General features: G+C 36.5%; 2 protein-coding genes across 2 annotated transcripts; both read right to left on the bottom strand.

The window, feature by feature from the left end:
• Window positions 1–908: 908 nt before the first annotated feature.
• LOC132143262 (sodium/potassium-transporting ATPase subunit alpha-1-like) lies at window positions 909–5,555 on the bottom strand. Its single transcript, XM_059553385.1, has 9 exons — window positions 5,508–5,555; window positions 2,858–3,077; window positions 2,620–2,774; window positions 2,408–2,531; window positions 2,180–2,325; window positions 1,956–2,086; window positions 1,376–1,477; window positions 1,194–1,285; window positions 909–1,039 (listed from the first exon to the last, which is right to left on the bottom strand). The coding sequence occupies exons 1-9, from the start codon at window positions 5,553–5,555 to the stop codon at window positions 1,011–1,013; spliced, it is 1,047 nt and encodes a 348-aa protein (XP_059409368.1). The 3' UTR covers window positions 909–1,010.
• A 1,151-nt stretch (window positions 5,556–6,706) lies between these two features.
• LOC132143349 (sodium/potassium-transporting ATPase subunit alpha-1-like) lies at window positions 6,707–12,566 on the bottom strand. Its single transcript, XM_059553488.1, has 22 exons — window positions 12,471–12,566; window positions 12,250–12,363; window positions 12,108–12,167; window positions 11,700–11,903; window positions 11,172–11,285; window positions 10,946–11,080; window positions 10,760–10,877; window positions 10,399–10,667; window positions 10,014–10,322; window positions 9,760–9,894; window positions 9,485–9,677; window positions 9,195–9,370; window positions 8,832–8,968; window positions 8,573–8,723; window positions 8,312–8,480; window positions 8,074–8,228; window positions 7,862–7,985; window positions 7,634–7,779; window positions 7,409–7,539; window positions 7,158–7,259; window positions 6,976–7,067; window positions 6,707–6,822 (listed from the first exon to the last, which is right to left on the bottom strand). The coding sequence occupies exons 1-22, from the start codon at window positions 12,480–12,482 to the stop codon at window positions 6,794–6,796; spliced, it is 3,075 nt and encodes a 1,024-aa protein (XP_059409471.1). The 5' UTR covers window positions 12,483–12,566; the 3' UTR covers window positions 6,707–6,793.
• Window positions 12,567–13,310: the final 744 nt, after the last annotated feature.

The following is a 13,310-nucleotide window of genomic DNA, read 5'->3' as shown; positions in this document are numbered from 1 at the left end:
AATATCTGTTTTAGGCTTACAATCAGGATTAGGAGCTTCTACACCATTGTTAATCAGCTCTCATTTCCCTCTGATTTTAGGACTAAATTATGGGTAGGGTTAGGTTTAGGGAAAGGGATTGGGTTAAGTCTATATTTTTGGACAATAAGGTTGATCCAGGATCATCAGAAGATGTTGATCCAGGAACATGTCTTACTTGGCAAAATCATGGCAACCCTTTTTCTTCTCCCTTGAATCTTTTCAAGGTCATCCTGCAGATATTCATCTCCCTTGCCACCTGACATATGGTTTTTCCCTGTTGCATCTCTTTCACTGCTCTGTCCAACTCCTCAAGAGCAGTTGATGCCCTGTCGGTCTTCTGTTTATAAGTGCGTGGCATAATGGGTTTTTGTCTAAAATTAAGGAGCCACATAGTTTAACTGCTAAAATGCAAGAGTGCAATGTACAATTACAAATTAATGTGTTGAAAATAATCACAAGTGGGGGTGCCACTGGCACAACTTAACACAGGCCCTTTGGCACAAATCACCCCATACCCAAAAGTTTGAAAAACTAGCATGATCTATTTCAGTTAATGCAAAGCATTGGCCTGCATGATTAAAAAGCAGTCTTGATGGATGGACAGATGTTGACCAAAAGTTTAAAAACTTTGGCCATTTTAAATAAATTTGTAATTGTGGTCACCACTACTAATTGTCTGTCATTAAAATAATGGGAAATGGATATGTTAAATATTACTGTCATCTGTGTTAGATTTTACTCAAGAGTTTTTTGAAACCTATATTTGTAGGATGACTTGTGGTATTTTGCAAATGCAATTATGTTACATATACTTTTGCGCATTGACTTTCCACTTGGATCCTTGTTTTAATCATTCTTCATTAAAACGACACAAAAACAAATTCAGCTCATTTAATCTGACACATTTATTGACTTTAATAGACATTATATCACTTTGAAAACATCAAAATGAATGTCTCCTTGCACGTTCCCAATGGAAGTGTGGTGTCTTAGTAGTATGTTTCTAGTTCCACCCAGCCTGAAACAAAGCAGCACAAATATTAGCTCATTATTGATCTCTAAAAGGAATAAAAAAATAAATACATCAAACTAATGTGAATGCAAGTCATCTCAGTAATTAAAATTCTACTTTCTGCTTAGGAAACGTGTAGATGTACTAAAGTGAATGTTACCTCCTGGGTTCTGCCTAAGAATGTATTTTCTAACTTCATCATAGATGAAAATGAGCAGTGAATATGGCATAGCACAGAACCACCACAGTGGTCTAAATAATAAAGGAAACATGATTAATAGGTTAAAAAGGAAATGTAATGCCTTTAAGCAAGTATCATTAAAACTTTGTGATTTCACTTACTTCATTGGATACATCCGGACAGCAACATCCATGCCTGGGCAGTAGGATAAGAATGCTGCCAGAGCGGTTTCCACACACAGACCAAAGGTGAGGACTCTATTCCTGTGAAAGAAATTAAAATAAGATTAATAGTCAATAGGCACATCAGGTACTCAGAGGCGAGACTATGGGTCCTCTAGAGAAGGAACAAAATGTCAAAAACAAAAAGTGGATACCACTGCAAGAATGCTTTCTAATATCCTGGTCTTAATGGAGATATAGATTTTTCTATATTTTTGTAATATTTAGATATGTTTGTAAGTGTTTTTTATTGGTATTTGTTCAATTTGCAGTTTTTCCCCACTTTCATGTCCCTTGAGATTTTTAGATATGTGACCTTTGAGCACAAAACCCGTCGTTTTTTTTTTTTTTTTTTTTTTGCAATGCTTTCCACTTTTTGTTTTTGAAATTAAGATTAATTTTAACTGGCCAAGCTGTGCTTATAGACATATAAAGAGTAACAACTGGTAGAACTGAAAAGAACAAAAATCTGTTTGATAGATATCGCCAATATTTTATGGCTTGTTTGATGTGTACATACTTCATTCCCTGTTGAAAGATGGAAAGCCTCCTGGTCTTGCAGATGAGCAGGTCAGTCCACTGCACAATCACAATACTGGTAAAGAAGGCTGTGTGGCATGTATACTCCACAATCTTCCTGCGCTCATAGGTCTGCATCGGACAAGATGCATTATTTAAAAGAAATGATTTCAATAGAAATGTTGGTTTGGTATCTCTCTGGTTTGGTGAAGCTGTGACACCTACCCATTGCTGGCCATAGCTGTCTTCCAAGTCACTGACAAATCTGTCTTCCCAACCAATTCGAATTCCCACCAGATCTTTAGGCAAGAATCCATTCTCAGCAAGAATTACAAAGTAAGTAAAGAACCCACCAACTGCTTGCATCATACCTAAAATTTAAGTATAAAGACAAGTAAGAAACGAACAGCAATGCACACCTAGAGTGCTTTGTACAGAATAGTATGCACTTACCAATTTGACCATAGCTCATACTGATGAGCCTCTCATTCACCAGCCGATCTTTTTCAGCATTTCTGGGTTGTCTCTTCATGATGTCACTTTCAGCAGTTTCATAGGCCAGTGAGATCGCAGGAACCTGTGGCAATAAGTAGATCAAAATGAATGCATGCACATTTAACAGCTTTCTCTACATTTAAATATCTAAACTGAGTTCCTCTCCATACCATGTCAGTGCCCAGGTCAATGCAGAGAATGGTGATGGTGCCCAAAGGTAGAGGAATACCCACAAGGACAAAAAAGAGGAAGGGTGACATCTCAGGGATCTTACTAGTCAGCGTGTAGGCAATAGACTTCTTCAAGTTGTCAAAGATCAGACGTCCTGAAGTTGAAGATAAATTTGAGAAATAAGTGTCTAAGTAATCTTTATTATTCTTTATTGAAATTAAGTTTTCAATATCATGCCTTCTTCTACTCCAGTGACAATTGAGGCAAAGTTGTCGTCCAAGAGGATCATGTCAGCAGCCTGTTTAGATACATCAGATCCAGCGATACCCATAGCCACACCAATATCAGCCTTCTTCAGAGCAGGAGAATCATTGACACCATCACCAGTTACAGCTACAATAGCACCCTGATAAGAGAAATAAAATGCATTAAAATGGAACTTGCTATGTAAAATCCTCTAGCATCAGTAGGATCAGATAGATAACAGTCTGAGGTTACCTCTCCAGAAGATGAGAAACAACAGTAGGTCAAGGTTAGCATCTGGACTGATGTTTCTCCTTTCATAATCTGATTTTATTGCCGTTTATGTAATTGTCATATCTCATTATTTTATCAAATCTGTTTATAAAATATTTCCTCTTAGGTCATTGTTGAATTTTGCTTTCTAGAAAATAACTGCTCTACATCCATGAAACAACACTTCCTGCATTATGGTGGCTGAAGAATCATTGTACATTTTATCATCTTGGGGGAAAAAAAATATTCCACAGGAACAGATCAAGGAACTGAAACAATTGTTGCCTGCATTGAACTGAAATTAATTTCTTAGAAAGGAGCAGTTATACAATATTACTCATACATAATTCATAAATCATCCTACATGTTGACCTACGTTGACACTTTATGTATCTGTTACAGATCGTCTCTCTCGAACAGATGTGCTTAGTTAAATTTGTATGTTCAATCAATGTAATTTGCCAGTGTATGCAGGGCTCTCAAGTTAGGGCAAATGTTTGGAGTGAGACTACATCTGTTAGAGGAGGGGCCACACAAAGGGGAGGGGCACTGGAATATGATGAGCCACTAAAAGGGGAGGAGCCACTCAAATATTTGCAGCACCCAATTCTCAAGGTTTTGCTAGGAGTTCAATTTTCAAGCAGTACAAATGTCTTTGTATTTTTTAATATACAGAACAATTTATTTTATTTTGGATGAACTTGTCAGTTTTATCAGATTTACCAAATGTTATAACCTCTCTAGCTATTCCCTTAGTTTCTGGGAGCCAGAGCTAAGTTTAAGCTTCTGGTTGCAAAGCAGTTTTTGACTGCAATAATAAAACTTTAGCATGAGTTGGCTACCCAACATCAGCTTTCATTATCTTAGACTCGAGACTTGAGAGCCCTAGTGCATGCTTTGGCAAAGGCCAAGACTTCGACATTGTAAATGATTCAGTAATTTTAAGTTTGGGGAGAGCACATTAACCAAAATAAATCCTTAAAGTATTGTACATAAATCTATTATCTATATAAATTGAATGTTTCAAATAAATGGGTTTGGGCTGTTTGTAAGACAAAGATGTGGCTGGTGCTAGATGATCCTAAATTAGCTCTGTCATTATAGCAAAACAGAATGATCTGCACCCTGAAGCAAAGCTCAGTTATTACATGGCTGCATGTTAGTTAATACATATAGTTACTTTTTTATTTAAGTTAAAATTAGTTTAATTTAAATGTAGAGAAGGTGGAGAAGCAGTGCAATCACATATAGGAAACATTGGTATCTCAATGTTGTCCTGGACATTTTTCAGAAATAATGGCTAATAAGAATCAAGTATATCAGTGAACCATGTAATAACCTGAGATTTGTTTGCTGTTAATGTAGTTTATTTCCATACATTTCATTTTATATATATATATATATATATATATATATGACCTTTCTAAACTGAACTTCACTGGATTTTTCAAGTTCAACATTTAAAAGAATGACTTTTAATCGAAAACTTTCCTTTTCAAGGCCTCAGGTTCTGTGAGCCAAGTGGGTTACACCCATAGATGTTATGTTTGGAATTTCATGTCATCATTTTTTCCACTGAATCTTGGCTTACTTGAAGTGTATTTATAATTATTTAGGTTTTTGTTTGCTTGCTCTGAAATAACGGATTTGCAGCCATACTTTGTAAACCTTATGTTAATGCAAACCTATATTACTTATGTGGCAAACCTTATATCACTATTTTGTATACTGCCCTTTTCATATTCCTTAAAACTGATATTTTAAATACAATACGTATGAAATGTTTTTACCTTTATGTTGCCATTTATTTATTTTTTGGATGTAATTTGGCAAGTTTTTTTTATAGTCATTTAACATCAAATTAGAGTTAATTTCTCTGACTTCATGTTACTAATCTTCATGAAATGGCAGAACTAAAAAGTACCCAATGTATGCCTGCACTTACCTTTAGGAGTTCACCATCACTAATAAACTTTAGTGTCACAGTGAAGATTACCTGCTCTGTTTTTCCATTTGGCTTGTCAAAGATTTGCTCTTATCCAGAAAAACAAAAAGCTATAGATTTTATGGTCTGGATTAAGCCTATTTATTTGGTTTGATTTATTTGACTTTTTTAGTTGTTTTACCACTTTATTTTTCATAAAAAGTTAATTTTCTTTTTGCATTAAATAAAAAAGATGATTTTGTCTTAAAAGGGGGTCTAAATAGTATTTAAAGTTGATAATTATTTTTAAATGAAGGCCCTTAAGTATAAAAAAATATTGTAAAATGCATATTCCAAGGTATTCAATTTTCTATCATCTTTTCATTATGTATATTTGTCTGAGTAATGGCGTTCTGTGTAGTTTACTTATGGAATGCTATATTTGACGTCATCCGTTAGGACGCTCTGGATCTGTTGAGGATCAAATCCTCCCATCTTGTCAGTGATCAGTCCAATCTGACTTCTGCAGCTGGTGTTGGATGCAGGGTTGCTGTTTTTTTCCCAGGAAATTGGGCTGCTTTTAAACTTACCATGGGTTGATTATGTACATAAATTACATTTGTTTGAAATATGAAACATTTTGCTGTAATAAAACTGCTAAATGTTTTGGAACACACTCGTAGGAAGAATTTGAGCTCTGTTTATGATAAATGTGCATAACCGTGACTGTAAAATATGTATTTTAGAAAAGAAAAAAAACTTCTTTTTTTATTTGGGACATGGTAATTGCACTACTTTTTTTTTACTAGCATGTGCTTGGGGATGCACAATTAAAATGTAATAGTTGTGATCATTATTTCACCTTCCATTATCATTCCGACACGATCAGGTGCAGTATTACTGACACTGTTAAGTCTGGATCCAATCAATGCTATGGTTTCCAGGCAGTTGTAAAGAGCTGATGTGACAAATACATTTTTTGAAAATACTTTGAACACATTGTGTTAGAACTTTATTTTCCATCTTCAATAAGTATTGTCATTTGTTTTGTTCAGTTGTGCTGTCTTGCAATCAATATATAGTGAGTTTTAGGTTATAGTGTTGGTGTTGTAGGTCTTAATGTATGGACCGAGTCCTTCAAAAGGAAATTGTTGTTGTCTTGTTGTACATTTGGTAGAATTCCAAATTGTTGTCTTGTCAGCATAAAATGTCTTACATTTGTTTCACCAATAATGAAACAATAGTGCAATGAAAATAGTGGTGAAAATGTCTGAATAGTTTAAAACAAAATTCTTATTAATAACTTACTGTGTGTTTTCAATTTGGTGTCTAATAAAGTGTGATAGTGTCATTCAGATGATTATTACTAAATAACGATAATAATTGATAAGGGATGTGCCTTGTGTCCGTAGGCGCCCCAAAGAGGATGAACCACTCAAAACTTCAAATATGGAAATGTGTATTTTAAATAGTGCAGTCAATGGTGATAGCTTTCATTTAAGGGTGTGTTGAAAACTATATTCTTATGATTCCCAAGTTAATATCATATGTTGCTTCATGCAACTAATGTAAAGTTGACTTTATCGTGAAAGTCACTTTAATCTTTTTTATAATATTTCCTAAAAAGACAAATACAAATTCAGCTCATTTAATTTACGTATTTATTGACTTTGTATCATTTTGAAAACATCAAAATGAATGTCTTCTTGAACATCCTCAATAGAAATGTTGATTTAGTAGTATGTTTCTAGTTCCACCCAGCCTGAAACAAAGCAGCACAAATATTAGTTAATTCTTGATCTCTAAAAGGAATGAAATGTGACAAACAAATTTAAAATGTAAGTCCTCTCTGTCATTAAAATTAAACTTTATAATTGGGAAACGTGTTTAGATGTACTGTGAAAGTGAATGTTACCTCCTGGGTTCTGCCTAAGAATGTATTTTCTAACTTCATCATAGATGAAAATGAGCAGTGAATATGGCATTGCACAGAACCACCACAGTGGTCTAAATAATAAAGAAAACACGATTAATAGGTTAAAAAGGAAATGTAATGCCTTTAAGCAAGTATCATTAAAACTTTCTGATTTCACTTACTTCATTGGATACATCCGGACAGCAACATCCATGCCTGGGCAGTAGGATAAGAATGCTGCCAGAGCGGTTTCCACACACAGACCAAAGGTAAGGACTCTATTCCTGTGAAAGAAATTAAAATAATAAGATTAATAACTGGCCAAGCTGAGCTTATAGATGTACAATGAGTAACAACTGGTAGAACTGAAAAGAACAAAAATCTGTTTGATAGATATCGCCAATATTTTATGGCTTGTTTGATGTGTACATACTTCATTCCCTGTTGAAAGATGGAAAGCCTCCTGGTCTTGCAGATGAGCAGGTCAGTCCACTGCACAATCACAATACTGGTAAAGAAGGCTGTGTGGCATGTATACTCCACAATCTTCCTGCGCTCATAGGTCTGCATCGGACAAGAAGCATTATTTAAAAGAAAGGTATTTCAATAGAAATGTTGGTTTGGTATCTCTCTGGTTTGGTGAAGCTGTGACACCTACCCATTGCTGGCCATAGCTGTCTTCCAAGTCACTGACAAATCTGTCTTCCCAACCAATTCGAATTCCCACCAGATCTTTAGGCAAGAATCCATTCTCAGCAAGAATTACAAAGTAAGTAAAGAACCCACCAACTGCTTGCATCATACCTAAAATTTAAGTATAAAGACAAGTAAGAAACGAACAGCAATGCACACCTAGAGTGCTTTGTACAGAATAGTATGCACTTACCAATTTGACCATAGCTCATACTGATGAGCCTCTCATTCACCAGCCGATCTTTTTCAGCATTTCTGGGTTGTCTCTTCATGATGTCACTTTCAGCAGTTTCATAGGCCAGTGAGATCGCAGGAACCTGTGGCAATAAGTAGATCAAAATGAATGCATGCACATTTAACAGCTTTCTCTACATTTAAATATCTAAACTGAGTTCCTCTCCATACCATGTCAGTGCCCAGGTCAATGCAGAGAATGGTGATGGTGCCCAAAGGTAGAGGAATACCCACAAGGACAAAAAAGAGGAAGGGTGACATCTCAGGGATCTTACTAGTCAGCGTGTAGGCAATAGACTTCTTCAAGTTGTCAAAGATCAGACGTCCTGAAGTTGAAGATAAATTTGAGAAATAAGTGTCTAAGTAATCTTTATTATTCTTTATTGAAACTAAGTTTTCAATATCATGCCTTCTTCTACTCCAGTGACAATTGAGGCAAAGTTGTCGTCCAGAAGGATCATGTCAGCAGCCTGTTTAGATACATCAGATCCAGCGATACCCATAGCCACACCAATATCAGCCTTCTTCAGAGCAGGAGAATCATTGACACCATCACCAGTTACAGCTACAATAGCACCCTGATAAGAGAAATAAAATGCATTAAAATGGAACTTGCTATGTAAAATCCTCTAGGATAAGTAGGATCAGATAGATAACAGTCTGAGGTTACCTGTCGCTGACAGCCTTCCACGATGATCAGCTTTTGCTGTGGAGAAGTTCTGGCAAACACAATTTCTGAATGGTAATGGAGGACCTCATCCAGCTGTTCTGGGGTCATGTTCTTCAGTTCACCACCATGAATCACAATAGCCTTAGCATCTCTGGAGATACACTTTGTATTAACAGAAATCTAGAGCAACATTTTTGTTTGCTGAATATTGAAATAGAAGGGGAAAATATGTTGTAAGTGGCAAAGGTAACAAGTATACCTTGGATTGACCTCTTCAACTGGGATTTTCAGCCGGGCTGCAATATCATCCACAGTCTCATTGCCTTCAGAGATGATGCCTACACCTTTTGCAATAGCTTTAGCTGTGATTGGATGGTCACCAGTAACCATGATAACCTGTAATAGATTATTCAGATTTATCATTTGATCGTTTCACATATTTCAGTTGAAAAAAGGTGCAACATTCACTCTATGAGAAACTTTGTGAATTTAAAACGGCCATTATCAAGGACTTCATCAGTAAATTCAACCTCCTTCTCAGATGGTTTGACCACCTATCTTTAACCATCATTTAGTGTATTTACAGTGTAGTCGAGCAGTATAACTTGAATGAGTACAACACCTTGATTCCAGCACTCCGGCATTTGGAAACAGCATCTGGTACAGCTGCACGAGGAGGATCGATCATAGACATGAGGCCAACAAAACACAGGTTCTCAGTGGGAAAGTTCACTTCTTCACTATCAAATGGAAAACCCTCAGGAAACTGGTCATCAGGCAGGGAAAAGTGGCAGAAGCCTATGAGGGAAAACATTGAGTTGTTCATAATTATGTGATCTACTATGCTCTGTGTTACTTATCTGTAATCATAACAAGTGTTTTCACAAGGTGAACTTCATAAGGTGTCTTTACCCAGCACTCTTTCTCCAAGACCTCCGAGTTCTTCATAAGCATTTTGGAATGAATCTTTCATTTCATCGTCCAAAGGCTGCTGTTTTCCTTGAATCAAAATAGTAGAGCATCGATCCAAGATCCTCTCAGGGGCTCCCTTCATCAACAGCAGGTGCTTAGACTCCGAAGAATTGGGATTCTTGTGGACTGAGAGCTAGGAAAGGCATTTTAAAGGCCTATTAGGATGACCAGTTAATCTAAAAACCAAACTCTCAAGAACATCTCAACAAAAATACCTGATACTTGTTGGTGGAGTTGAAAGGGATCTCAGCAACTTTTGGATACTTCTCTCTCATTTCAGTGACTGAACCGCAGCACAGCTCAATACACTTCAACAGGGCGGACTCTGAGGCATCACCAGCTGTTTCTCGCTGCAAAACAGATGTGATGTGAAAAAGCTGCCACTCTCAATGATACAAACTCTAAAACGTGCATGGTTTTAAATGCATTTTTGATGTACTTCTAAAATCTACATATTAAGATAGCACACCGTAAGGACTGGAAGATGGTCCTGACTTGATAGGAAGACGGCACGATTGCAAAGGCCAGCAACACGTGAGAGGACGGCCCAAGTAGCAGAGCTCTTCTCAAATGAGGTTCCAGTTTGGTTCTCTGTGGTGTCTGCTATATGAATATGGTTGTCAAACCACATGTGAGCGACAGTCATTCGGTTCTGGGTCAAAGTTCCAGTCTTGTCAGAGCAGATGGTTGTCGTTGAGCCAAGAGTTTCCACGGCTTCGAGATTCTTCACCAGGCAGTTCTTCTTTGCCATCCGTTTGGCAGTCAGAGTTAGGCACACCTATGTGAGGAAATGCACAGTAAGCAATCATTGGAATTTGGAAATATGTATAAAACATAATATTACGCTGACTTACGGTTACAGTGGCAGGGAGACCTTCAGGTACATTAGCGACAATGATACCAATAAGGAAAATGACCCCTTCCAACCAGGAGTAGCCAAGAATCAGGGACAGGATTAAGAAGGTCAAACCCAGGAAGACAGCTACACCAGTGATGATGTGGATGAAGTGCTCAATCTCTCTAGAAATTGGTGTCTGTCCACCTTCCAGACTGGAGGCAAGAGTGGCGATACGACCCATGACAGTACGGTCACCGGTGTTGATGACAATCCCTCTGGCGGTACCTATATGGAATATTGTCATGTTCAAGCATCATTTAAGACATTTAGTCATACATTTTGTCCACATCTGTTTTAAAGATAGTTTAATGTTGTACCATCAACACAGTTGGTAGAAAAAAATGCAATGTTTCTTGTCTCCAAGGGGTTTTCACTAGAGAAGTCAGGAGAACGAGTCTGGGGCTCAGATTCTCCAGTGAGGGAAGAGTTGTCCACCTGGAAAAGAAAGTCAGGAGAGATGTTTCATGACAATTTTTTTTTCCATTAAATTCTTTAGCTTTTACCTTGCATCCTTGTGCAGAGATGACACGAATATCAGCTGGGATTCTGTCTCCACTTTTGACCTCCACAAGATCACCTACAACTACTTCCTCAGCGTCAATGATCTTTTTCTCTCCATCACGCACAACCAGGGCTTTCTACATGACAACAAATGTACATAAACATGAATATCCTTTGTACATTGCCAAAGCTTTTTTTTTGGCATAAAGAGAAATTACATTTTTATACCTGAGGAACAAGGTTCTTAAAAGATTCCATAATCCTGGAGCTCTTGGCCTCTTGATAGTATGAGAAACATCCATTGACTGTGACAACGAAAGCAAGCACAAGTCCCAGATACAGCTGCAAGGAAATTAATAATTAGTAATTAATTAGATTATTTTATCGAAATTTCACAACACACTTATTAGAAGACTAATCCGCTGAGAGAAACCTCATTTTAAATGCAGTGCTCAAGAGTATGATGGTTAAGTGTTCCTGTAGCTCAATTGGTAGAGCATTGCGATATCAAGTGCAAGTTTGGGGGTTCGATTCCCCAGCAACACATGATAGGTAAAAATTCGATAGTCTGAATGCAATGTAAGTCGCTTTGGATAAAAGCGTCTGCTAAATGCATAAATGTAATTTTAATTTTTAATTAAATGTATCAGTTCAAATATTTAATAAACAAAACACACTATAATTTTACTAGGTTTATTGACATATTAACTATGTTATGTCATTGCAGTAAGGAAGACAAAACATTATCTGTCATACATTGTCATTTGCTGGTTCTTCCGACGAGGCAGCCTGGATCGTATATGCAAAGAAGCAAAGAAATGCACCAATCCACAGCAGTGTCTGAAATCCCCCAAACAGCTGTCTGCAGAACTTGACCCATTCTGGAGTCGTAACAGGTGGAGTCAAGGCATTCGGTCCATCACGATCTAAGATTTCCTTTGCTCGAAAATTGGTCAAACCCTGCCACAAGTTATAAAAATGGAGCGATTAAAGGCATACAGAAAACAGATGCTCATAAATAATAATTTCAGATGCATATGGGCTAAAGATTCATTATTTCATTACACTTTCTAACTAAACGTAAGATTTACTTCACACAAATGATTCAAAACAGAAATAATTCATCATTATTTTCCCCCAAAAGTGTCACTAAAACTTAGTTACCTTGTTTAGGTCAGTGCCGTATTTTCGGTTAAGTTCTTCAAAGGTCAACTTGTGATCTTCCTGCGGAAGAGAAAAGAAGTTTGAAATCCCGAAAATTCAGAAAGCATAAAAAGCATGAATGAATGAATTAATAATTTCTTACCAGTTCCACTTCTTTCTTCAGTTCATCCATGTCCTTTTTGATCTTTTTCCCTTTTTTGGGCTTTTTGACTCCATCTTCTGACGTTGCTGCCAATTTGTACGTATCATTCCCTGTCTGTAAGATGTAAAACAAATAAATGTAACACATCGCCCAAAAAATGTTTAAATGAAATGCATGCAGAATGAAAGAAATTAAGCGCAGTATAGCTTTGGCTGACTTACCCCGAGCCCCATTTTCCTTACTGGTGTCCACTCAAAAATCCAGTGATTTCTTGTGTCTGGTCTTGGAGACAGAAGTCCCTGTGTGTCCAAACCAGGTTCCCTGATTTATACCCTTCCATCTCACCTGTGTAATGGGGAGGTGTTCTGGGAAAATAGGGAGGGGTTTGTCTGGTGTCATTTAGTTTTAACATTTATTTAACCTTCGTTTATACAGGTAGGTCATTTCTGTGACACCCAGGTGAAGGACTGGTCTATTAACTATTGTCTTATCAACAGATCTACGGCTTGTTAATAATAACTCAGGACAAATAACTTCCTTTAAATGTTCATTCAGATCCTTATTTGTTTAGTTCTTGGTATTTATTTGGTCTTTTATGAAGTATTGCTATGGAAATAATTGCACCCTGGTTTCCTTTAATACTTTTACCTTTTTTTTTTTTTAATTTACATTTGAAGACATTTACATCTGAAAGAAATGCAAATCATTTTGTGATGAAATCCCAAATCAAAATGGCATTTATATTGGTAAACAAGACTGTGAGAATATGGTCTTCATGCATAAACTTCCCTCTGATTTATTTGTTAAACTCTGCAATGCATTTGAAATATTAATATAATCTGTTGTGTTATTTATTCTAGGATTTGTTGGATTAAATGCTAAAATGGTATGCACAATGTTTCATATTAAGCTTTTTTTCATTTATTGGTAGTAACACTGTAAAACAATTATTTTTGAAGATTATCGGAGTATGTTTTACAAAAAAAGTAAATATATATTATTTCAGTCTTTCAACTTGTGAGATATATTTCTGATTATAAAACGAATATGAATGTAACTTA

The sequence above is a fragment of the Carassius carassius genome, chromosome 7 (assembly GCF_963082965.1).
Source record: "Carassius carassius chromosome 7, fCarCar2.1, whole genome shotgun sequence".
Taxonomy (NCBI): domain Eukaryota; kingdom Metazoa; phylum Chordata; class Actinopteri; order Cypriniformes; family Cyprinidae; genus Carassius; species Carassius carassius.
Note: the sequence above shows the minus strand (reverse complement) of the source record. Positions and strands in the feature narration are given on the sequence as shown.